We start from the raw sequence: 25,129 nt of genomic DNA on the forward strand, positions 1-25,129 counted from the left end.
GAGGGACATGGTTTAGTGTTTGATAGGAATGGTGGGACTCGATGATCCAGTGGGTCTCTTCCAACCTGGTTATTCTATGATTCTATAAGCAGCAAGAGCCAGGTGAGATGCTCTCCCTTCCCCACACTTACGGCAGTTCCGCTCATCCGTGCCATCCTGGCAGTCCCGCAGCCCATCACATCGCTTCCAGTTGGGGATGCACTTGTGCAGCTGCTGGCACTCGAACTCGAACCTGCTGCAGCGGCCAGGGAGCGCAGGGGAGGTGGCCGTCACGTTGGGTCCTGCACACAGCAGTGGGTGAGGAAACCACTCAGAGCAGGACCAGGCTGCCACCAGCAAGGACTGAAACCTGTCTCCAGGTCCCGACTCCACTAGATGGCAACCTCTTCCCATCCAGCAGGTAGATACATGGTTTCTGCTGGGATGATGCCTAAGCCATCCTCTCTCCTGACTGTAGAGGGCTGGAAAAGCAACTGGTTTGAAGTGGATGATGTCCTGCAAGGGCTCAGGGCTCAGGGCTCACCAGGCTCTTAGCAAGGACCACAAAGAGAAAGAACCCTCTATTATGTATAGCAGAGATCTGAGGTTGAAAGCCACTCTCCATCCATGCTCCCCACACCCCTAGACAGTTTGAGACACGAGAGAGAAGAGTCCAGAGAAGAGCTACGAAGCTGGTGAGGGGGCTGGAGAACAGGCCTTATGAGGAGCGGCTGAGAGAGCTGGGGGTGTTTAGCCTGGAGAAGAGGAGGCTGAGGGGAGACCTTATTGCTCTCTATAACTACCTGAAAGGAGGTTGTGGAGAGGAGGGAGCTGGGCTCTTCTCTGGAGGGACAGGGGACAGGACGAGAGGGAATGGCCTCAAGCTCTGCCAAGGGAGGTTTAGGCTGAACATTAGGAAAAAATTTTTCACGGAAAGGGTGATTGGGCACTGGCAGAGGCTGCCCAGGGAGGGGGTTGAGTCACCTTCCCTGGATGAGTTTAAGGGACGGGTGGACGAGGCGCTGAGGGACATGGGTTAGTGATTGATGGGAATGGTTGGACTCGATGATCCGGTGGGTCTTTTCCAACCTGGTGATTCTCTGATTCTATGATTTGAGCAGAGACCTGCTGTAGCAATAATCCGCCCTACACGTGGAGCTGCAACGGTGTCCCAGCTGGTGGCAAGGAGGTCTCACCCCAGGGAGAGAAGAGACATGGGCTTTTACACCAGGGTGTAATTTAACCCTGTATTCTGCAAGGCTCTGAGACTGAGAGGTCAATGTTCCTTGCAGATGTGACTCTATGGACAAAGGGATGAGGAAGAGAAAAAAGCTTACGTGACGTAGGGCAGGCTTCCTCGTCGGAGCCGTCGTTGCAGTCCTTGTAGCCATCGCAGACCCAGCTGTTCATGATGCAGGCGCCACTGTTGCAACGGAAGTGATTTGGTAAACACGTCGGTGGGATCGATGTAGTAACGGGATGGACAGGAGAACCTAAAAATACAGCAGCAACAGCTGACCTGGGAGGCTGCTCCTGTGTATGGGCTGTAAGCTGTGCCTCTTCCCAACTATCAACAGAGGGAAGTAGGGAGCAGGAAAGACATTACAAGCCAAATATTTTCATCTGTGTTGTGTCTGCACAGCTCCTAATCAAGATCTTACAGAACACATAATAAGAAGATGCATGAGAGCGTGCATACAGCCCACGGGGGATTTTTGGAGCCACAGGGGCTGGTGCAGGGTGTTCTAAGCAGCCCTGCAGGCAGGCAGGCGATGCTGAGAGCAGTCCTTCAGTATGCCCCAGCCCAGCCTAGGCCAGGGCTCACGCGAGCAGAGCGCTGTGTGTCCTTACCCTCACATTCCTTCTCATCGGACCAGTCCCCACAGTCATTTTCCCCATCGCATTTCCACCGATTGGGGATGCAGTGCCCGTTCCCACACTGGAACTGGTAGTACCGGGAGCAGTTTGGAGCCTCTGTTGGGTTTTCTAAGAAGGAGAGAAGAATCCCATGAGCCTCAGCATTATCTCACCAGCCTCCAGCATGGCTGAGGTGTGGAAGCATCTCAGGTGACACTACGGGTGGCCCAGAGAGTATCACCCTATCTGTTCTCCTGAGGAGCACAAGCAGGGGTCCTTTTTCTTCTCCTCCATTCCTCACAGCCCTTGCTAGCCTGCTGCCACCACTATTCTCTCTCCGTGCTTCGTGGCAAGACACCACCTGCGATCTCAGAACTGACAGTGAAATTGAGGCAGAACAGCCTGAAGCAGAGAAGCAAACCCTGCAAATGAAGATGCAGCTGCTCTGGCTGGCTGGGTACGGCTCCTTCAGCTACCCAGGGAACAGTGGTAAATATTGAATTTGGCTGAAAATCGCCTGTCTACTTTGGGCTGGGAGTCTGTGGAGTAAATATGGTCACATATGACTTAGTCAAGCACAAGACGTGCCAGCCATATCGGATTTTCAGTAAGCTTCAGTTTACCTACAAGCAATATGAGGAAAATGAGACTGATCCCATGGTAAGACGCTCTTCTTCTGTGACACAAACTCAGTGCGCTCCTGAAATTCAAAGGAGGCTGGAACTATGGGGATGAGAGATCCTGAGGTACTGCTCACCACAGTTTGCTTCATCAGAGTAATCGCCACAGTCATCCATCCCATCGCACTTCCACACCAGGCTGATGCACACGCCGTTCTGGCACTGAAAGCTGAACTGGTCGCAGGTCCGGTGGAACTCGGGGTCCTGGGCTGCAGGGATGGACAGCAGAGGTTTGGTGTAAAGATAAAGGCCTGGGAGAAGCTCGTCATTGAGGAGGAAGGAAGCAGCACGCTCAGAGGCAATCATGGACTTCTAAGCCCAGAGCCACCGCTTAGGAAACCTGGCAGCTTTGTGGTACCCCAGGGAAGGCAGTCTCCATGCCTCTGGTTTTATTCTCTATCCACCCTTCCCTCACATAATCTCACACTTACAGCAGCCGGCATAGTTAGCATCTTCATCTGATCCATCTCGACACTGGATGATGCCATCACACACCATGGAGTGGAACAAGCACTGCTGCCGGTTCTTGCACACAAAATCCATGTAGCGGGTGCACAGGGGTTCTGGAGAAACAGGAGGTCAGGAAGAGAGGGGATGGCACCAGGAATGCCACCCATTGCGATCTGCACACACCTGAGCTCAGCGGCTGCATTTCAAGAACCTACAAAAAGTTTCTAAGACAAATTGCTTGAGCTGTGTCCCTGACCAGGCTGCCCTCACCCGATAACGCATCAGGGTGCGAGTGGATTGGCACAGGCATCAGGAAGGATTTGGTCACCTCCCTGAATGCAGCTCCTGACAGCGCATCCTCCCTCTTGGTCACAGCCCTTTTGCTGACACGCACAGACCGCTTGATTTCCCAGGGGGCTTGTGAATGCTAACAAAGCCTTTCCTATTATCTCACCAGGGCTTTTCTCAAAGTACGACAGCCTCTGGTAGACCGTGAAGGCTGCCAGCCCTCACAGGGCCCCACCAGCTCCCAAGGTCCCAGTCCTCACCACAGTGCTGCTCATCTGAGGCGTCAGAGCAGTCGTTGATGCCGTCGCAGTGTTTGCTGGTTGGGATGCAAGTGCCATTCAGGCACTGGAAGCCGTTGCACTTTTTTTCTGAAATTAATAGAATCACAGAATGGTTTAGGCCAGAAAGGGCCTCAAAGCCCATCCAGTTCCACCCCTGCCATGGGCAGGGACACCTCCCACTGCATCAGGCGCTCCAAGCCCCATCCAACCTGGCCTTGAACCCCTCCAGGGATGGGGCAGCCACCCCTGCTCTGGGCAACCTGGGCCAGGGCCTCCTCACCCTCACAGCAAAACATTTCTCCCCAAGATCTCATCTCAATCTCCCCTCTATTGGCTTAAAACCATTCCCCCTCATCCTGTCCCTGACCTCCCTGATCCAGAGCCCCTCCCCAGCTTTCCTGGAGGCCCTTTCAACCCTGGAAGCTGCTCTAAGGTCTCCCCGCAGTCTTCTCTTCTCTAGGCTGAACAACCCCAACTCTCTCAGCCTTTTGGTTTGGGTTTTTTTTTTTTTTTGAACTGGGATTTTTAAAGCTGCTTTATTGATCCACAAAGAGCCACGGCACAGCCTTCTCCCTGTCTGTCTGCTTCTGGAGGGATAGGAATTGTCCTCCTGACTTCGCTCAGGCTTATCTCAGCTACTTTGTAGGAATCCCTCCCGCCCTGTGGCCGAGCCCTCTCTCCACGCATCTCGTGTTACCGCAGTTGGCTGGGTCCTCGTCAGAACCGTCCTGGCAATCAGCGTCTCCATCGCAGGCCCAGCGCTGGGGGATGCAGTGGCCGTTCTGGCACTGGAAGCTGGAGGCCTCGCAGGTGTGAAATACTGCTGAAACAGAGCCGGGGAGGAGCGTCTGAGTGCCAGGGGCATGGAGTCGGGCCCTGCTGCCATGCACTCCTGCTCCCTCCACCTGCAGCAGGACATCACGCCGTGGTGGGTCCCAGCATTGAGCATGAGTGGACACCAAGCAAGAGGTTGCTGGGAGTCAAGGCTCTCCCTAGGTCACACCATAGAATCACAGAATCATAGAATCATAGAATTACCAGGTTGGAAGAGACCCACCGGATCATCGAGTCCAACCATTTCCATCAATCACTAAACCATGTCCCTCAGCACCTCGTCCACCCGTCCCTTAAACACCTCCAGGGAACGTGACTCAACCCCCTCCCTGGGCAGCCTCTGCCAGTGTCCAATGACCCTTTACATGAAATTTTTTTTTCCTAATGTCAAGCCTAAACCTCCCCCTGGTGGAGCTTGAGGCTGTTCCCTCTCGTCCTGCCCCGTCACTTGGGAGAAGAGCCCAGCTCCCTCCTTTCCACAACCTCCTTTCAGGGAGTTGTAGAGAGCAATGAGGTCTCCCCTCAGCTTCTTCTTCTCCAGGCTAAACACCCCCAGCTCTCTCAGCTGCTCCTCATAAGGCCTGTTCTCCAGCCCCTTCAGCAGCTTCGTTGCTCTTCTCTGGAAGAGTCTTTTCTTCTCCATGCTCTGCTTGCTTACAAGTCTGCTGTGCTGCAAGGATGGCTTTTGGAGGCTAGCGAGACCTTCCAAAGCTCTCCCAAAGTCAGGAGTCTCTTTCACTTTGACCTCGGTCCTTGGTGACAGTGGTGGCCTCTTACTGGAGGTAGCAAGAAACACCACAGCGAGCAAGCAAGCCTTAGTGCAGCGGCAAGATCATGGAATCATAGAAATGGTTGGTTGGAAAAGACCTTTGAGATCATCGAGTCCAACCATGCCTCAGGTTAGGGCAGAACCAACTCAGACTGCATTTAATTAAGGCAGGCAAGGCTCTTCAACATTGCCAAAGCAAATTAGAAATACAACTCCTCTTGGGCTTCCCAAGAGAGTCAGGACCTGGCTTTCCTTAGGCTCCTGTCACAAAAATATGCGCTTGCAGGCTCTCCTGGTTGAAGCCTGGTCTGTGTTGTCACTTTAGAGACAAATACTGCTGTTCAACCAGGAAAGCACTCATCGTTATTGGGAAGAAAAGCAATGTTCAACTTAATTAAATTGCATGCTACTGAGTTCTAGGTTAGCAAGTGACAGGCACTTGCAGATATTTCAAAATACAACAATCTTGCGGCAGTAATATTCTATTAGGCATTCACTGTGAAATGTAATTATTTTAGATAAGAGCAATAAATGCAGCCAGCGAAGTCAGATGAAATGTTTCTCAAATAATTGGGATCCTCTTAGATAATTTCAACTTCAGGCTTAACAAACTCAATATGCTTTTTGAAGTAGGTTCCTCTCCTGTAGTAATTCTCTCTGCAGAAACTCATACGCAAGATAAGTGATACCAATATAAATTAAACCCTGAATAGCCATGTACTTGGAATACTAATGACCAGGATCCCCAGTGCCACATTATCAACCCCACATCCTCAGGGCGTGGCAAATCACAGAATCAATAAGGTTAGAAAAAATCTCTAAGATCATCCAGTCCAACCACCAGCCCAATCCCACTGTGTCTACTAAGCCATGTCCTGAAGTGCCACAGCTACACACTTCTTGAACCCTTCCAGGGACGGAGACACCACCACTGCCCCAGGTAGCCTCTGCCAGGGCTTCACTGCTCTTTCAGTAAAGAAATATTTCCTAATATCCAATCTAAACCTTCCCTGGTGCAACTCGAGGCCATTTTCTCTTATCCCATCACTAGTTCCTTGGGAGAAGAGAGCAGCATTCACCTCACCACAACCTCCTTTCTCGGAGATGCAGAGCAATGAGGTCTCCCCTCAACCTCCTCTTCTCCAGGCTGAACAGCCCCAGGTCCCTCAGCTGCTCCCAGAAACCCTGTTCTCCAGCCCCATCCTACAGCATGGGTGTAGGACTTACTGCATGAGAGGTGTAAACTAACAATACCATTTCTGGCAACCACGTTGTACCAATTTGAGTTGTAAGTAAAAAACAAGAGCAAATCTTCTAGGTGTGACTCCATGTTCATGACACCCTCTAGATTTCCAAAACCATGGAGGAAAGTGAAGCTGATAGAAGAGCAGCCTAAATCTGCCTCTCCTCCATATCAATTAATTGTGGAGAAGATGCCAAGAACCTGTTTTCTGCCACATATTTAACAGCAAGAAAACTTCAAGGGCATGGCCATCACCAGCTGGCATGCAGAAGGTGGATGGCCCCATGGCCACTGCAATCTTGCAAGTAAAAATCAAAGCTGGATCACTGCAAGAGCATCACAAAGCTCTCAGCAAATTCACAATGTACCGTAATGCCTGTTGAAGGCACTGGAGGAAAGAAACTCTTTGCTTTTGGAGCATTATACCTCCCCGGAGTTGAGGAACAGGGAAACTGAGGCACAAGACATTGGCTGATGTCTTGCAATGCCTGAGGCTGTGAGCGATGTTTGCAACAGAAGGTTACTGATCGCAACAAAGTGCTTACCGGTGCAGTTTGCTTCATCGGACCAGTCCCTGCAATCGTTATCACCATCACACATCCAGGAAAGACGAATGCACATCCCTGAGCTGCAGCTGAACTCATCATTTCGACACTGGTGAGCCTCTGCAAACAGGCACACACTGTTCAGATGCTGTCGGGGCAGGGGAGAGGAGGAGGAAAGCTTCACGTGGGTTATTGACCGTGGGCAGGAGGCTGGTATCTCAGAGGGACCTGCCTACGCAGCCTGCAAAGCAGACTTGACTTGAAAACATGAGTCCCTGCCTTGTCCCTAGCCCTGAACAACCAACAGCCTCAGCATTTAGCTAAGTTCAACCTCCCAGCCTCTCCAAATCAGCCAGGCTGGAGCTGGATGGCTGCAAATCTGGCAACACTGAGCAAGCCACGCTCGCTGCGCAGCTGCCCAAGGTCAGCTCATAATCTCTACCAAATGTTTGGCTTTGGATCCCAGAAGTATCTAATGATAACGGCACAGAAGCCCCCCTGCCAGACCACAGCGAGGGGGAGAACCAGCACACGGCCTTGCTCGTCTCCTGTTCCTCATCTCCCACTACTTTTTAAATGATAGGAGGTGGCTGGTAGCCAGGATAAACAGGGAGACCTGGCAAAGCACTCTCTTGCCCTACCATGTGTACAAGCTCTGCAATGCTGCTGGGTTTCCATCCTTGCAAAGGGACAGGGGAGGAGTTTCGAGGGAGGGCACTCACCACAGTGACTTTCATCACTGTTATCTCCGCAGTCATCCTCCAGGTCACATTTGTAGGACAGCGGGATGCAGGTCCCCGAGCCCTGGCAGCGGAACTGGTTCTCGGTGTCGCACACGGTGGTGGCTAATTCGGTGGAGAGGAGGAGGAGAAGGAGGTTGAGGTTAAGGTTAGACAACGGTTCCTGCTGCACTTCATGCAGGAAACTGAGGGGAGAGAGACAGCACCCTGTAAGCTTGGCTCATTGCAGCCTGAGTTACTGTTCTTGTGTTTTAACGTCACTACTAGGAGTTCTGCATAAATCAGAGCAGAGAGGGGTTAGCTGTTGGTCTGGGGACCAGGATTGAAGCCACTCGCAAGCCAGGGGCAGTGCCTCTCAGCCACGGAGCAGGGAAGCTGAGGGTGTAGAGCTGCCTGCTCTCCACAAAGGGAACTTGAAATTGAGGTGGTGGGTGAAGGCAGGGCAGCCCAAGAAGGGGAAAAGCAGGGTATGAGCATTACTAACTAGTCCTGTGCTGAACTGGTGACCCCCTGGTGAAGCCATGCAGAGGAATGGGGAACCACAGAGGCTTCCCCTCACCCAGAGCCAGGCAACCAACTCAAACTCAGGACTCTGCTCACTGGCATCTCAATGTTGGTAGGAAAATAAGCTCTTTATCAGTATAAAGCTCTTAATCCCTTCCAACACTAACTATTCTATGATTCTATAAAATGGGCATAATGGCATCTCTCCACGAACACCTATTCCTCCACCAATTCCTAACTTCAAACCTGACTCTTTTTCCATAGCGCATGATTCCATACCCTTCAGGCTCTGCAAAGCCTTGTAAAATTATGTCTGCCCCTCCTGCATGCACTGGCAGCCCCTAATTCTACTCAAAAAGGTGACCTTCATCTTTAATGTGTGAATTCGACTTATTAGTTCAACAAGAGCCCCATGTCTGCATGATGAAGACAGAAAGTCATCTTCTGTGTGCCCTCTTTTCCTCAGCATGGCTGTGGCCTCAATTATAGAATCATAGAATCACCAGGTTGGAAAAGACCCACCAGATCATCAAATCCAATCATTCCTATCAATCACTAAACGATGTCCCTCAGCACCTTGTCCACCCATCCCTTAAACACCTCCAGGGAAGGTGACTCAACCTCCTCCCTGGGCAGCCTCTGCCAGTGCCCAATGACCCTTTCCATGAAAAATTTTTTCCTGATGTTCAGCCTAAACCTCCCCTGGTGGAGCTTGAGGACATTCCCTCTCTTCCTGTCCCCTGTCACTTGGGAGAAGGGCCCAGCTCCCTCCTCTCCACAACCTCCTTTCAGGTAGTTGGAGAGAGCAATGAGGTCTCCCCTCAGCCTCCTCTTCTCCAGGCTAAACACCCCCAGCTCTCTCAGCCGTTCCTCATAAGGCCTGTTCTCCAGCCCCTTCACCAGCTTCGTTGCTCTTCTCTAGACTCGCTCCAGAGCCTCAACATCCTTCTTGTGGTGAGGGGCCCAGAACTGAACACAGGATTCGAGGAGCGGTCTCACCAGTGTCTCAGAAGACAATTACTGCAAGAGACTAATGCACCCTCATAGGAGAGTGGGCATCACCGAGTTTTAGACACTGACCTGGTCAAAGGGGACATACTGGCCCTTGCAAGACACAACTCATCTGACAACTTTGGCTGTCTGCCTGAAGAGGACATGAATATTCCACCCCAAGAGGCTCTGAAGGAAGCGCAGAGCATCAGCTCAGGTGCAATGCCGACGCAGCAGCCATCTAAATTTGGCCAGGCAAATGCCACCGCAGGACACTTACGGCAGTTCTTCTCATCGCTCATGTCCCCGCAGTCGTTATCGTTGTCACACTGCCAAATGCTGTTTATGCAGTTTCCATTGAAGCATCTGTACTGGTTCGGCAGACACGTGTTTTCTGATGCAAAAGGCAAAACAAAATCAAGCTGGCATGAGGCATGACGCTGCGCTTTGAGAAGACAAGATCATACTCCTCCTCGCTCAAAGAGCGGTGGAAAGGTTGAGCTGACCTCTTACAAGGGCAGAAGCTGCCTCTCAATACAAATCAGCAGCAAGAAGTGAGCGTGGGTTTACCTTCCTTTATGCAAGTGTTGTTCTTCATGACGTAGCCATGAGGACAGTCGCACTTCACCTCCCCTGTGGGCAGCATGGTGCTGGACACCCCCTCGGGGCACTTGCAGCTCCTGCCGTTGTTTGACTTGGGCAGGCAGAGCAGGTTGCAGGGCTTGGTGATGCAGGCGTTCTGCCCTAGTGTGAGAGGAGAGAGGAAAGGGACATTGTCAGGACAGAGGGTTGGAGATGGGCATGAAGCCCAATTGCCAACTCAGGCTTTGGGGTCAGACCCACAGTTAGGAGCCAGCTCTGCAGCGCTGAGAGCCGTAGAAGTGCACAGAGCCATCTGCTCCAGGGAGATCAGGGGCCATAAAGGTCCTCCCAGTCTCTTGCAGGCTGCTGACTGGTGAAATCCTCTGATGGGCTACACCCATCTGAAACTGAAGCCAATCCCTTCAGCGCAAACATCACACAGGGGCCACCGCTACCTTATTGTAGCCCAAACAGATGAGTGAGTGGAGGACAAAGCTGGTGCAGCTCTGAGACCCTACATTGGTTTTGGCTCATACAGCCCTTTGCATGGAAAGGTTGTGCCCTATGACATCAACCATGAGATGCCACGAGAGCTGAGTGCCCTCCCTGATGGGGAGTGTCCCTCCTGGCAGCCAAGAAGTCGGGCACACCAGGAACAAAATACATTCCTTACAACAGCGCCCGAGTGCTTCAAACCCTACAGGAACGGGGACGCGTATTAGGGCTCATGAAGTGTGAGCCGCAATGGCCTGGTGGCCTGGGAACCCAAGGAAAAGAGGGGCAAACACATCTCCAAACTGCAGGAAAGATCATCTGCACAGCCATGCAATTACCTGTTGTTTTTCCTCTGTAAAAGATTTTCATATCCATGATCCCATTTAATCGGCCAACTAAGATCTCCATTCTTGAGCCACTGGTTTTGGATGCTCTGAAAATACTCAGCTGTGACCAGTCGTTCCAGTAGATTTCATTCTAAATCATAGAATAGTTTGCGTTGGAAAGGAATGTAACGCCCATCCAAGTTTCCACACCCCTGCCCCGGGCAGGGACACCTCCCACTGGATCAGGTTGCTTGAAGCCTCATCCAACCCAGCCCTGAACACCTCCAGGGATGAGGCTTCTTTGTGCAAGGAGCACTGTGCTCATCAGCGGTTACCTGCACTAAGCCACTCGAAACACCTGGATGCACGGGGCAATCGAGAGAGCAAAGTCTCCCCAACCCAAAGGGAGGAAGATGAGAAAGATCTGAGCTGGGATTTGAGCAGGAATGGAAGCAGCAGCAACATCTGCTGAGCAACAAGTGATCTGGAGAAGACAATGCAGTGCAGCTGCTTGGGAACCTGCATGCACATCTTCTGGATGCTGATCCTAGTTTCAACTGCACCTGCTTGCTCAATTCAGGGGTGCGTGGGAACGTGCCAGGAGCAGAAGCAGAGCCTCTGAATCCTACCCTCTGAATCCAGCATGCTCAGTGCTCTTCCACTGACCACCCCATATGTGCAAGAAGCTCTGAGCGTGTTGCTTTGGAAATGTATATGATGGGAAACGAGCCGCCACATACACACCTTAAATACAGCAATAGCGTAGGGGTGAGGGAGGCTGTCCAGGATCACAGATCTCCGCAGCCCATTGAAATCAACCCTCTCGATCCTGTCCATGTAGGCTTCGGTCCAGTAGATCCAGTGGTCATCCACAGAAATGCCATTTGGCCACCGCACGCCCTCCGAAACGATGCACCTGGCCGATGACCCATCCATGTCGCTTCTGTAAATGCCAGCTCTGGAGTCTCCCCAGTCTGTCCAGAACATCAACCTGACAACAAGCAGAGAGGAGACAAAACCATAACAAAACAGCTCATGAAAAGGAAACTGCTTAGGAAGCAGAGGCTTGAATGCTTTACATGTTTCTTGCAAGACAAGGAAAGGGAGCTCTTTGCAATTCTAATGAACATCACCAGCACATCTACAAGCATCAGAGAGGCTTTATTGAGCCGCGGGTTCAGTGGTGCGAGTGCAGCTGGAGGTTACCTCGTACTGAGCTGCTTTGCTTTAGTGTGTACGGCTAAAGACAGCTGAGGTTTGTCAGTGCTACATTTGCAGCACAGCAGCTGCGGTAAAACCGTACTCAGAGAGACATAACCTGCACTCGGCTCTCGAATTTAAGCGCAGCTCAGTTTCTCACGCATCACTGCAGCTTCCCCCACTGACCAGACCAGTTTAACTGGCAGGAAAAGTTATTCATGAGTGGATATGTACGGGTAGGGAAAGAGCAGTTCAATGGAATGGAGAAGAAAAACACTTTGTGAGCTCTGCTCTGAGGTGGCTGGTGCCCTTTAGGGCTGAGCCTCGCAAAGCTTCTCATTCAGCATTCTCCCTCATGCTCCCTCTTACAAATGTGGCGATGCAGGAGGGGCGAGAGCAGCACAGCTTCCCTGGGGAATAAGAAACCCCCAAAATCTCTGAGATGCTTTCTTTCTTACCCGTCTCGGGGAACCAGGGCGAGGGCTCTGGGCCGTTCGAGTATTGAGGAATTGAGGACGGTGAGTCGCAGGTCTCCATCTGGATTGGCAACCTAGAGTCACAACCAAAACCAGGAGGGGGGTTTTTAACTGCAGGCAACACGGAGAGCGATCACTTAGTTACATGAAATCCATGATGCCTAATTACTGTTCCCTAACCAAAGAGCTGCTGTGGGCATAGGGAGAGGTTACTATGAGGCAGGTGATAAAAGAGGAGAGATAGGTCTATTTATTTATTGACTTTCTGTGTACTGGAGTGAGCAGCCGGCTGCCGCAGAGCTCTGACTGTATCCCATGCTGGCTGTGTGTACGGTGCAAGGATGTTGCCTTTTTCCCCCAATTTCTGTTGTGCAATTCGGCCTCGCAAACTGACCTTGGATTAAGTGCACAGTGATGTCTATAATCACACCATCACGGAGGGCAATGGAGATGGTGAAGGGGCTGGAGCCCAGAGGTTCTAGGAGCAGCTGAGGGATCTGGATTTGTTTATTTTAGAGAAAAAGAAGTTGAGGGGAGACCTCATCACTCTCTACAGCTCCCTGAAATGAGGTTGTGGTGAAGTGGGTGCTGGGCTCTTGTCCCAAGTAACAAGCGATAGGACGAGAGGAAATGGCATCAAGTTGCAACGGGGGAGGTTTAGGTTGGATATGAGGAAAGATTTCTTCACTGAAAGGGTTCTCAGGCACTGGAACGGCTGCCAGGACAGTGGTTGAGTCACCAACCCTGGAAGAGGTTTAAAAGATGGGTAGATGAGGTGCTCAGGTTGCTGGTTTAGCAGTGGACAGGTACAGTTGGACTCGATGATCTCAAAGGTCGTTTCCAACCAAATGATTCTACGATTCTATACACTATTTGCATTCAGAATCAATAAAATGGCACCGGGACAAGGGTCAGTGTTCAGTAATACCCCACCAGCAATGAGACTTCAGGGCAGCAGCCAACGTGGGGCTCAGTGGACAAAAATCACCTCCTTGTAGCTTGGGTGGGCATAGCTGTACCTCAATTTTGGCAATTCCGGCGTTAACCCAATACAGCAACCGACTGAGAGGTTCAAAGGCCAAAGCTTCCACTGTTTCCAGCCCAGTGCTTATGATTATTTCTTGCCCAGAGCTGCCGTTGAGACAAAGCCGCTGCAAAGAAAAACAGATCGCAGTAAAAGACAAGGGACTTCCGCAGGCTCAAGGTGAGCACGGTCAGGCATGTGAGGCAAGCTGGAACAGACAGCTCGGAGAGGAGGAGAACCCAGAATAAACATTTGTATTTCAGAGTGTGCATGCAATGCCTGCTCCAGGTGCAAGGCAGCGATGAGAGGGGCAGCAGCACAGGTGAGACCGCTCCTCGAATCCTGTGTTCAGTTCTGGACTCCTCACCACAAGAAGGATGTTGAGGCTCTGGAGTGAGTCCAGAAAAGAGCAACAAAGCTGGGGAAGGGGCTGGAAAACAAGAGGAGCGTCTGAGAGAGCTGGGGGTGTTTAGCCTGGAGAAGAGGAGGCTGAGGGGAAACCTCATTGCTCTCTCCAACTACCTGAAAGGAGGTTGTGGAGAGGAGGGAGCTGGGCTCTTCTCCCAAGAGACAGGGGACAGGACGAGAGGGAATGGCCTCAAGCTCTGCAAAGTGAGGTTCATGCTGAACATTGAGAAAAAATTTTTCACGGAAAGGGTCACTGGGCACTGGAACAGGCTGCCCAGGGAGGGGGTCGAGTCATCTTCCCTGGAGGGGTTTAAGGGATGGGTGGACGAGGTGCTGAGGGACACGGTTTAGTATTTGACAGCAATGGTTGGACTCGATGATCCGGTGGGTCTTTTCCAACCTGGTGATTCTATGATTCTATGATCACAGTGGCCTCCCCGCACCCCAGCTCACCTGGATAATGTCAAGAGTGACATCGGCCCAGTACAAGCAGTTATGGTCGTAGTCGAAGTCCAGAGCAACAGCCCCTCGCAGCCCGGCCAGGGGCAGCTCCTCGCTGACACCGGAGGTGAGGTCGTAGCGGTGGATGGCGTAGCGGGTGGCGTAGAGAATGAACTCGTTCTCCTCTGTAAGAACAGGGAGCGCCTTGTTTAGATGTCTCTGAGCGTTTTAGGCTACTCAAGGGGCAAAAAGAAAACACCAGGTATTTTTTTCTTTATGCCTGACTGGATGTTTTAGCACCTCAGTGTAAGGGAGGCAAAGGCCCTTTGTCTCAGTAGAATTTGGCTAATGAGAACATGCTAATAGCCTTAAACAAGTCCCGTGTGCGCTCATAGCCGGTAACATACTGCAGCCATTGTTTGTTCCAGAGCTTGAAGGGGGAGGTAAGGTTGGTAAAATCTATCATGGCCCCTTCCTTCCCACATTAGCAACAACATGCTGATCTCCTGTTCCTCAAAACTCTCATAAAAAAGGTTGGAATGATGTAAATCTGTGAGTCCCAGGGGACACCAGCACCGCAGTAAACATCACCGAGTGGGTTTTGTTTCTAATTTGTGCGGAATTGAGCGTAATGGGATACCGGGCTGGGACAAAGTCTCCCAGGCATAAGCACACTACCGGTAAAGTCCAATAATGCTATTAATGAGTAAAGCTAATGTCAGTAAGTAACTCTGGCTGTGCATCCCTAACGAGATTATACAGAGATAGGAAACAGATACTGTACATGAAAGTGTTACCATGGTGCGAGCCAACACGTATCTAAAGATGACCAGCCAACACTCTGGGAACACGGCACTTCAAACCCAGCCTAGTAGGGACAGCAGGTTTATTTTTCAATCAGCAGGGCCCTTCTCAGCACGACTAACACAGCTCTCCGAATAGCTTGAGAGGCTCCAAGTGGTGAACAGTGTGTCAGGCTCTGAATGAGGAGGAAAACTAAGCACGGCTTTGGCTCAAATCCCAGTAGCAGGAATGTTTCCCCAGGCACCTGCGGGCCCGTTTTGCACCTTGAGTACCTTTTCACCCTAAAAAGCCTTAGGTTGGTGTGGGAAACCTCACACTGGTGGGGTTGGCTGCTTTGCAGCCCTGTGGCACCGCTCGGGTACAGCTCCAGCTCGCTCTGCTCACAGCTCAGGTGCTTTACCCAGGCAGGATTTTCAGGTTGCCCAGAAAAGTTGTGGCTGCCCCACCCCTGGAGGTGTTCAAGGCCAGGTTGGATGGGGCTTTGAGGAACCTGACACAGTGGAAGGTGTCCCAGTTGGAACTGGGTAATCTTTAAGTGCCTTTGAACCCAAACCATTCTATGATCCCTTAGAGGAGCCTCTTCCCTGGTTCAGGCTCACTCTCAAGCTGCTGCGCAGCAGAATGCTAATCATGCAGCTCGTGACAGAAGATTAAATTAAAGCTGTAATGAGCAGAATGCAAATAACTTTGGCAGCACAGGAGCATGAGACCATTTCAGTGCCTTGTACGCTTGAGAGGAGAAAATAAGATTGGAAGCAAAGTCTAGTGGGGACAAGGGTGACGACCGAAGGGCAGTGTCTGTCCTGGTCCAGCCCCAAAAGCCATTTTTCAACTGAGCATGGGCAGCCTGTCTCAGGGTGGCACCTTCTCAAGGGTTTCTTTGATCTAACTCTTGTCTCTTTGGTTGGGTTCAAGCCCACTGTAGCAAGGAAGCGATCGGGATCAGAGGGTTCCTGCCTGCAGGCTGCTCTGAGGGCTTCAGCCTCCTTCAGCTTCAATGGAAGCTGCACCTGACAGGTCCCACAGAAGTTTTCCAGGCCCTGGACAGGAGATGAGATGATGGATTTGTAACAGACTGAGGCATTTCAGCTCCTGTGTCATAGGCTTTGTCTGAGAGCCCTCTGGGAATCAGCCAAAAGTTTTATGAACGAAGCCCTTGTGCCTACAGTAATCCTGTACATACTCACCAGCTAGTGGGCATGGCACCAGCTCCCCTTCAAGCCGTGACTCGATGTCTCCTCCTGTACAAGTGTCCCCAGAGATCTTTCGGTAGCTGCAACACATACAGCAAAGCAGTTTAGTTCATGGAAATTCCTGACACGCCGTTGCGAGCAGCTCGAACGAGCAGCTTAGTTGCAACCTATGTCCAAACATGCAATCTGTTAGCTGCTGTTTGTGGGAGGGGTTTGGGGCTGTCTGAGACGTTTTTAATCAGGTTCTCCTCCCAAATACAACACGTACCCTCGAGTCCTCTTGTACGTTGAGCCAATGGGGCAGGGGACTGGCGGGTCATACGGTTTCCCAGCAAATTCAGGGTCAGGAACGCAAACTTCTAATGATAAGTCATCGCTCAGTTTAAAGCCAAAATCGCTGCAAGGAGAAGAAAGATGTAAGGAAGGAGAGGGGAGAAGAGCAGACTACCAGGGCAGGTGAGGCAGCAAGGCATAGCTGAGCCAGCGTGTCCTGGAAGCTGGTTGCAAGCCCCTGTTCTGCTGGCATAGGTCACTGCTCCATCTCCTGACTCTTCCTGCTGGCAAAAGGGGAGTTACAGTGCATCTGTTCTTTGGAAAATGCCACGGAAGAGGTGATGTCAATTTGATTTTGCAAGGAGTCCACGGCTGCTATTCTGAGGAAGGAATTGGATCCCACTAGCCCTGTTACCACTCTGCTCATGATGTGCCAGACTCAGTCTCTGTCTCGGCACCAGACACACAGGTCTGGACCCCTGTCCTTAACTATGTGTCCCAGGCACTTGAGCAGTCTGGCTGTGAGCTCTGCGGAAAGTCCAGTCCCCGAAAAGCAGTTCACTTGCTAACCACAAACCTTTGCATCATATTGCCACAGCATGTTTCCTGATCCCGAGAGCCACACAGTGTCAGTGATGTGCAAGCTGCAGATAAAATGATACAGCAGGGCTGGTGCATCCCTGTCACTAAAGGGTCACAAAGGTTTTTAGAGGAGGATCCCTACATGTACTGGGAAGTTATCTGCCATCATTTCAAAGAAAGTGATGGATTAACAATACTTCCCTCTTCTATAGAACCTTTCAGAGGCTCCTGAAAGGCTCCAAAGATGTTAATTAAGTCTCATGCCCTGTTATTAGTGAAAGGATGTTTGCAGTCTATTTAGTTTCCTCTCTGCTATAAAATCAAGCAGCGATACAAAGAGCTAAGTAAATTGGGTGTTTGTTCACTGTGAGCGATTGGTCACAGATATCTATCTCAGACTTACAATGCAGACTAAAAGAAATTAATTGGTATTTACCATTCAAAGTCTTCCCTTGTGCAAGAGCAGTTGGAGACCATGATAGGCCTGTCAAAATCTTCCCCATTGAAGCAGGTCGCATGAGGGGTCCTCCTTTTGAAAACAGTTTTATGCCCCAGTAAGCATTCATTGCCTCGCTCGTCGGAGGGTGACCACAGTTTGTAGTCGTTCTCTGTGCAGGGGACCCCTAAAAGAAGTGACAAGGTTGGGGTGAGGAAATCATAGAATCAGAGAACATCCTGAGGTGGAAGGGGCCCACAAGGATCATCCAGTCCAACTCCTGTCCCTGCACAGGACACCCCAACACTCACACCGTGGGGCTGAGGGTGTTGGACAAATGCTTCTGGAAGAATATTGTCAGGTTTGGCGCTGTGACTGCTTCCCCGGTAGCTGTTCCAGTGCTCCACCACCCTCTGGGGGAGGAACCTTCTCCTAATGCCCAACCTAATCCTCCCCTGGCATCTTCCTGCCATTCCCTTGCATCCTAGAGGCACAGACCTTGCTGCAATCCAGACCAAGGATTTAATAGTGAGTTACTCATGCCTCTCAGTCACAGCTGCCAATCTGTGATGGGACAGGACATGCAAAGCATGGCATCATGTCCCGCAACGTGCTCCGGGGGCCTCGGTTTCCCACCCAAGCACCACAATAGTGCCCACTGCCCTGTCCTTCTGGCATGAAACGAGGGGTTTCCCCCAATTGCAAGGCTCAAGCCCTGAAAGAAAAGGCAGAGCAGAAAACACTCCAACTCAGAGTGCAGTGGCACTCGGTGACAAGAGGCAAGAAGCAGCTCCGTCGCGGTGACAGTGGATTTGCAGTAAATTCTCATTTAGATGAAGTCATTCTGGTTACCAAACAGATCCGTTTCTAACAAAACGTCAAGGGAATCAGTTATAAATTTTAGTCAAGCAAATTCCTCTGCTGGGTTTAACTGCTCTTTGATTAAAATGCTGCCTTGCAATCAAAGCTGAAATGGGTTATAAAACATTCATAGGCACAAGCCTTCAGAAGGTTTTTTTTTTTCCCCTTTTCCTTTTCAACAAATCCCTCAGCGAGGTGCGAGGAGTACGGGGAGAGCACAGGGGATGCAAATGCCTTCAGGAGTGACATCCACGGAGATATGAGACGCAAGGGACAGGGTGCCCTGCTGCTGATGGGACTTGAGGGCATCTCCATGGGGTCTCTGGTGGAAAAAAGGGTGGAGGGCAAGAGCAACAAAGCTTTTCTCCGTGCTCAATTTGTATCTAGGCACCCAACTAACCCTGCTTGTCAGTGGGGCTCTAAGAGTCTTAGATAGTTTGGTTCATAGCCTTAGGTCTCCAGGTCGCTTTGGGCTTCCAAAAGCCTCTCTCAGGTCACTTCCTCACTCTCCTTCTTATGGTTGGACTCGATGATCCAATGGGTCTTTTCCAACCTGGTGATTCTATCATTCTATGATTCTCAATCTGGCAGAGATGGTGTGGCAAGACCTGAATTGAACCCACAGGGGTGCTCGGGCTAGGGCTGGTTTGAGGTAAGGGCTTATTGATGTGTACAACCAGCAAAGCTGAGGGGTGGACACAAGGCAGCCCTCCCACCAGCGTAACCAGTGTCAGCAACGGCTCTGCCACCCGTCCCCTTACCCAGCACGTCAGTGGTGTTGATCTGCAGGATCAGCCAGCTGTGGCCATTCTCTTTGTACGAGCCGAAGATAGTGAAGATGGTGCTTTTCTCCCCTGGCTCAGTAAGCAGGCCGTACACAAACACCGGCTTCTCAGAGAAAGTGAATGTTTTCCAGGTTTCCCCTTCGTTTGTGCTGTACCTGCAGGAGGAGGATTAGGAGAGCTGCCAGGGGGAGGTCCAGACTGCTGTAGGACACTCCATCCCAGCTCCAGCCCGAGTACCAGAGGTGATCCCCCTGCCTACCACTTACTTGAGCTGGTCGGTCTCGGTGCCTTGTGCGATGGCCACGAGAATGCCACCGTGGTCACCCCAGGTGTAGTAGTGGGGTCCAGACAGCGCCTGGAAGAGAAACGGTGCCGAGTGGTGCCCGAGAGCTGTGCTGAATTAAGGGAAAAGCTTGGTGGCAAAGCGTGCTTCATCAGAGATGCTGCCTGACCCAAGCTAACGCTTCAGTTCACCTTGGCCAAGCTGAGTACCTGGAGGCACCAATGTTTATGGGCCAACAGTGGCTGTTGAGAGCAGCAAGACTGTTTTCCCTCAGTGCAGAGCTGTGCTGAAGAGCCACACTGTGCCCTGGACTCTACTCCTCCTGTGCCATGCACAGGGAAAGAATCAATGAAGTGACACTATACAGAGCCCATCACTTGCTCTCTCAAGTCTGCAGCTCTCTGTCACCTCTGTGAGGCTTTCCTAGTGCTCAGCAAGGACTCCTCTCCTTCCTAGGGCTGCAAATAAGTTTTGGGTTTCAGGCTGTAGGTTTTTTTGAATGCTCAGAGAGAAGTGTTGCCGTCAGTGCAAAGACAAGACCTGGTGACAGTTCATACCTCCATCCCACAGAAAGAAACCTGCATTTCACGCTCATCTCCAGCTCTGCCCAGTGACCATCAGCACAAAATCACCTCTGCTTTCACATCTGGGGAGCTCAGGGTGAAAATACCGAGCATGTCTGTGCCTGACTCTGCTCACAGCTTACGCTAATGTGCTCAGGGATGTTCTTGCACAGGGCACTGCACGCACTGTTTCTTTCTTTTCTGTGCTGTAAGACCGCACCAGTGCTCAGGAGAGCAATGAGCCTCCCAGCCTGCTGCTTGCCAAAGCCGAGGGGAAGGAGCTGTGTTACTGCTCCTCAGCGAGGAACTGCAGTGCTGGGTCATTCTGCACCTCTGCTCGTGAAACAAAGGGCCCAAACAAGTCAGGAGCTCAGTGTTAACCGTGGATCAACTGTGGCAGGTTTTAATTGCACATAACCTCCTCAAAGGAGACTGTTGCGAGGTGTGGGTTGATCTTTTCTCCCCGGTAACCAGTGACAAGACAAGGGGAAATGGCCTCAAGATGCACCAGGGCAGATTTTGGTTGGACATTAGGAGAAATTTCTTTACTGAAAAGGTTGTCAAGCATTGAAGTGGGCTGCCTAAGCAGGTGGTGGTTGAGTCACAATCCCTGGAGGTGTTTAAAAGACGAGTAGATGTTGTACTTGGGGACATGGTCTGGTGGCAGGCTTAGCAGGGCTGGATCGGTGGTTGGACTCAATGATCTTAAAGGTCTTTTCCAACTGAAACTATTCTATGATTCTAGGGGATGCTGACACTGAAGGTCTTTGATACCTCTCCCCATCTGTAAGCACTCCTGTCTTCCTGCAAGGCTCCTGCAGGGAGAAGCTGCTGGTTCCCAGGGCCACTTCCCAGCCAAATTCCAGTGGCGCCGGGGCTGAACCACGGCCGGCTTTGGCAGCAGCCAGACCTGTGGCGTGTCCCCACCGCTGCGGCAGCTGCCAGACACCAACCCAGAATGCACAGCACTTACGGGAGGAAAAGGGAGGCCGTTTAGTTCCCAGGATTAAATAGCTTGCAGATGTTGAAATAGCATATTACACTCGTGGCAGAACACGCAGGAGGACCACAGGTACTGCCGCAGACCAGAACACCCACAGCATCAAACTCCCCATAAACCAAGGGCAACAGCCCATTTTGCTGGAAGATGCCAGAGCCTCTCCAGACACCCTCACATGCAAAGTCCTGCCTGTCAGTCCCATCTAAATGGGGCCAGATGACCCACGCTGGGGACAAGCCCTGCCAGTTGAAAAGAAGAAATAGAATCATAGAATGGGTTGGAAGGGACCTCAAAACCCCTGCCATGGGCAGGGACACCTCCCACTGGATCAGGTTGCTCCAAGCCCCATCCAACCTGGCCTTGAACACCTCCAGGGATGGGGCAGCCGCCACTGCTCTGGGCAACCAGGGCCAGGGCCTCCCCACCCTCACAGCAAAGCATCGCTTCCTACTATCCAGTTTAAATCTCCCCTCCCTCTTAGTTTAAAACCATTATTCCTTGCCCTGTCACAACAGGCCTTGCTAAAAAGTCTGTACCCCGCTTTCCTGGAGCCCCTTTCCATACTGGAAGCTGCTCTAACGTCTCCTCAGAGTCTTCCCTTCTCCAGGTTGAACAATCCCAACTCTCAGCCTGTCAAACAGAGGGAGCTCACTTGCATTTGAAGACACCACCTTCACCAAGAGCTTCGTCTCCATGCCAACCCATTTCTGCTCCTTTATCTAACGTCCTTTTTGCCTTGGTCTCACAGGACATTCAGCACCCTCGTGGACACCTATTTGGAGGTCACCTTTAATGCCCCAGAGCTGAATAACGCTCACCTACGCTGCCGCCAGCATCCTCCCTGCTGCACCACGGCTTGGCTGAGCCAGCAAGCAAAAGAGCAGCCTTACCTCTCTCCACCTTGCTCCAGCGCTGCTCGACACATACACGTTGGTTTTCCTTGCCATGTTCTTGCCAACAGAGCCTAGGGGAAGAGGGGAAATCATTCCTTTTGTGGAATGCAAAGCGATTGCAAAGCCAAACACCTCTAAACTATTTTTATCTGTGAGCAAAATGATGACTGAGGAGCTATTTTTTCACTCTATAAACTAATTCCTTCAAAAGCAAGTGTTTTAAAGACTATTATAGGTTTTAAAAGCAGCTGTGGAAAAAACTATGGCTATAAACACAATCAAACAAAACGCGTGTTTTCTTCAGTAAAAAACTGAGACAAATATACAGGAATTTCTGTATATTCCAGAATCCCTTCACAAGGATAGCGGCAGGAAAGAGGATCAGAATAAAGCAGCCAAGGTTTCTCATGTCACCATGCTGCAGTTGTACCATGCTACACGTTGTATCTGCTGTATGGGGACTGTAATGTCCCCATAATGTAATTGCTGCAGCAGATAAAGGAATGGCAAAAGGCACGGTTCCTCTGTATTTCTGTATCCTGTATACACAAACTAAACGCTGCCAGGTTCTTCAGAACCTGACAACGCACAGGAAAGGAGGTGGTACCAGTGGCAATGATCAGTCCCGGCGCCGACTCCTTGGAGAGAATGGGCATCCTACGCAGCTGAAAATTAAGGAGCTGGCTCAGACGCTGGGCCAAGTGGAGAGAGCAGCCCTGAGAAAGCTGGAAAAGCAAAATACAGCGGGATTAAACCTTTGCTCCATGCCCTCATCCCACCTAGTCCAGCCTTCTCTGCTGGAAAAGGCAAGGAGGGGCTCTCTTGCGGTGGGATTGCTGTTACAGACTCTTTCATGGGAGGCTTCTCCCACATTTGCCCCCCTGCCCCACGCTACCTCGCAGTCGATCTGCTCGCCGTAGCGCGTCTGTGTGGGTGGCTGCAGCAGCTCCCAGGTGCCCCCCTTGTCAAAGGTGATGACGGAGCGCATGTTCTCCTCGCTGAAGGAGCCGTTGATCAGGGTGGCGATGTAGACACCACGCATGCCTTCGACATGATGGAAGTCCGCAAAGGGCTCGTTGGCAAAGTACCTGCGACAAAATGCAAAGGTGGGCTCTGGGAATCACAGCCCCCCTGGGTTCAGGGAGTGGGGAATCACAGAACCATAGAATCACCAGGTTGGAAAAGACCCTACCGGATCATCGAATCCAACCATTCCCATTAATCACTAAACCATGTCCCTCAGCGCCTCGTCCACCTGTCCCTTAAACCCCTCCAGGGAAGGTGACTCGACCCCCTCCCTGGGCAGCCTCTGCCACTGCCCAATGACACTTTCCATGAAAAATTTTTTCCTAATGTTCAGCCTAAACCTCCCCTGGAGGAGCTTGAGGAACTTTCAAGCCTGGGGATCAGGGCAATGTTTTCATAAAATACAGCAAAAAACTACTAATACTAAGACCAATGTGCTTGTTTATTGCTGCCGACAGGTGCATCCCACGTTACCTGACCAAGGTGTCACTTCCAGCCCCTCCTGGGCTGTAGTAGAGCACGTTTTCTAAAGACAGAGAGAACTTCAGGCCTTCTGCCTCTGAGATGTAGAGGTTGGTACGGTTGTCATCGTGGCTGACACACACAAACACTTGGTCCTCCGAGGCATCAGCAACATAATATTCCTTTGGGATGTAAAAAATGACAGGCAAGCAGGCTTTATACATGTAGGCATACAAGCAGGGTTTATGTGCAGGCCAGTTCAGTATTTCTTGACTCGCTGAATCATAGAATCACCAGGTTGGAAAAGACCCATAGGATCATCAAGTCCAACCATTCCTATCAAACACTAAACCACGTCCCTCAGCACCGCGTCCACCCGCTCCTTAAACCCCTCCAGGGAAGGTGACTCAACCCCCTCCCTGGGCAGCGTCTGCCGCTGCCCAATGACCCTTTCTGTGAATTTTTTTTTCCTAATGTCCAGCCTGAACCTCCCCTGGTGGACCTTGAGGCCATTCCCTCTTGTCCTGCCCCGTCCCTTGGGACAAGAGGCCAGCTCCCTCCTCTCCACAACCTCCTTTCAGGTAGTTATAGAGAGCAATGAGGTCTCCCCTCAGCCTCCTCTTCTCCAGGCTCTCTCAGATATTCCTCATAAGGCCTGTTCTCCAGCCCCCTCACCAGCTTCGTAGCTCTTCTCTGGACTCGCTCCACAGCCTCAACATCTGAGTTATTCTTCCTTCAACCCATTTGTATTTTTTCTACTTGGCAAGTAAGGATCTCCTCTTTGCATTTCCTTTTGTGTTTCTCCTCCAGTGATCACTGTCTACCCTCTGGTGTGCCCAGGAGCAGCACTGGGTGCCAAGCCCCATCGGTGCCACATCTCCCTCTGCCCAGACCCTGTCGAGGCCAGGAGGATCCCACAGCCAGGAGCGCGCCCAGCAGCTCTGCCAAACACCCGAGGTACTTCTTGTGCTCTCTGTCATCCCTGCCAGCATGGGGATGCCACAGCACATCTGGTTCACGGATCACAGGCTCTTTACAAATCCTGGCTGTCTCCCTGAGCTTCCTCTGCCTGGATGCTCCGAGCGATGCCAGAGGAACCCATGCATGCTCAGTAACCTAGTGTCCCATGCCACGGGAAGCATTAAGGTCCCCAAAAGCAGAGCCAAAGCACAGAGCATTGAGATCATCAACCCCTCTCTGGGTATCTGGGATTTGCCATCGATCACAAGCATGGGAAGAAGCCAGTGCCTCTTTCTGGACAGTCTCACACTGAGTACAGTATTTATTCCTATATTTCTCGGCAGGCACAAATCACTAGAATATAGCACCACTGTGTAAACTGCAAGATCATCTTCATGTGAGCATTTGCTCAGTGAACTCCCTCCCCTCCAGCAGGGTCACACGAGGTCCCTTCCCAGCCCCAGCTCCCGCTGCACATGGTGAAATGCAGAAACCTGCTGTTGACATCCGAGGGAGCCCTTGGCAAAGGAGGCAGCGAGAAGGGCTTCTCGGAACTCACCACTTACCTTAATTGGATGCTTGGTTACAAACTGTGCCACGCGCATCGGCTTGCGGTTGAAGGAAACCCAGAGCTGGACTGAAGGCGGCTGCGAGCTGCCTTGCAAACGCTGCAGCAGGGGAGAGGAACACATTAGGAGTTGCTCTCACTCCAAAAAACATCCTCATCTCCAGCTGTGGCTGAAAGACAGACTGGGCCAATCACTGGGACCTCACCCTCCCTGCTGCTGGCCATGGGGAGCAGCGCTCCTTGCTCCTGGTTTACATTCCCACAGCTCTTCAGCAAGCTGAGAAACCACCCTTTCTGTTCCGTCAGGTAAGGAAGTAAGGAGGCTAGT

At 51.4% G+C, this 25,129-nt stretch overlaps 1 protein-coding gene across 1 annotated transcript in view; it reads right to left on the reverse strand.

The window, feature by feature from the left end:
- SORL1 (sortilin related receptor 1) overlaps positions 1–25,129 on the reverse strand; it is a 48,282-nt gene that overhangs the window by 17,691 nt on the left and 5,462 nt on the right. Inside the window, exons 6-31 of the mRNA XM_069876456.1 lie at positions 24,800–24,901; positions 23,286–23,455; positions 22,681–22,873; positions 22,393–22,510; positions 21,783–21,856; positions 19,313–19,401; positions 19,023–19,201; positions 17,401–17,587; positions 16,378–16,506; positions 16,104–16,189; positions 14,125–14,297; positions 13,259–13,390; positions 12,222–12,313; positions 11,308–11,554; positions 10,576–10,714; positions 9,731–9,904; positions 9,441–9,554; positions 7,649–7,771; positions 6,927–7,046; positions 4,233–4,358; positions 3,515–3,622; positions 2,948–3,079; positions 2,594–2,725; positions 1,831–1,965; positions 1,317–1,472; positions 132–281 (exon numbers count right to left, since the gene is read on the reverse strand). Coding sequence (XP_069732557.1) covers positions 132–281; positions 1,317–1,472; positions 1,831–1,965; positions 2,594–2,725; positions 2,948–3,079; positions 3,515–3,622; positions 4,233–4,358; positions 6,927–7,046; positions 7,649–7,771; positions 9,441–9,554; positions 9,731–9,904; positions 10,576–10,714; positions 11,308–11,554; positions 12,222–12,313; positions 13,259–13,390; positions 14,125–14,297; positions 16,104–16,189; positions 16,378–16,506; positions 17,401–17,587; positions 19,023–19,201; positions 19,313–19,401; positions 21,783–21,856; positions 22,393–22,510; positions 22,681–22,873; positions 23,286–23,455; positions 24,800–24,901 — 3,580 coding nt within the window. The remainder of the gene's footprint in view (positions 1–131; positions 282–1,316; positions 1,473–1,830; positions 1,966–2,593; positions 2,726–2,947; positions 3,080–3,514; positions 3,623–4,232; positions 4,359–6,926; positions 7,047–7,648; positions 7,772–9,440; positions 9,555–9,730; positions 9,905–10,575; positions 10,715–11,307; positions 11,555–12,221; positions 12,314–13,258; positions 13,391–14,124; positions 14,298–16,103; positions 16,190–16,377; positions 16,507–17,400; positions 17,588–19,022; positions 19,202–19,312; positions 19,402–21,782; positions 21,857–22,392; positions 22,511–22,680; positions 22,874–23,285; positions 23,456–24,799; positions 24,902–25,129) is intronic.

This window comes from Phaenicophaeus curvirostris, chromosome 25 (genome assembly GCF_032191515.1).
Source record: "Phaenicophaeus curvirostris isolate KB17595 chromosome 25, BPBGC_Pcur_1.0, whole genome shotgun sequence".
NCBI lineage: Eukaryota > Metazoa > Chordata > Aves > Cuculiformes > Cuculidae > Phaenicophaeus > Phaenicophaeus curvirostris.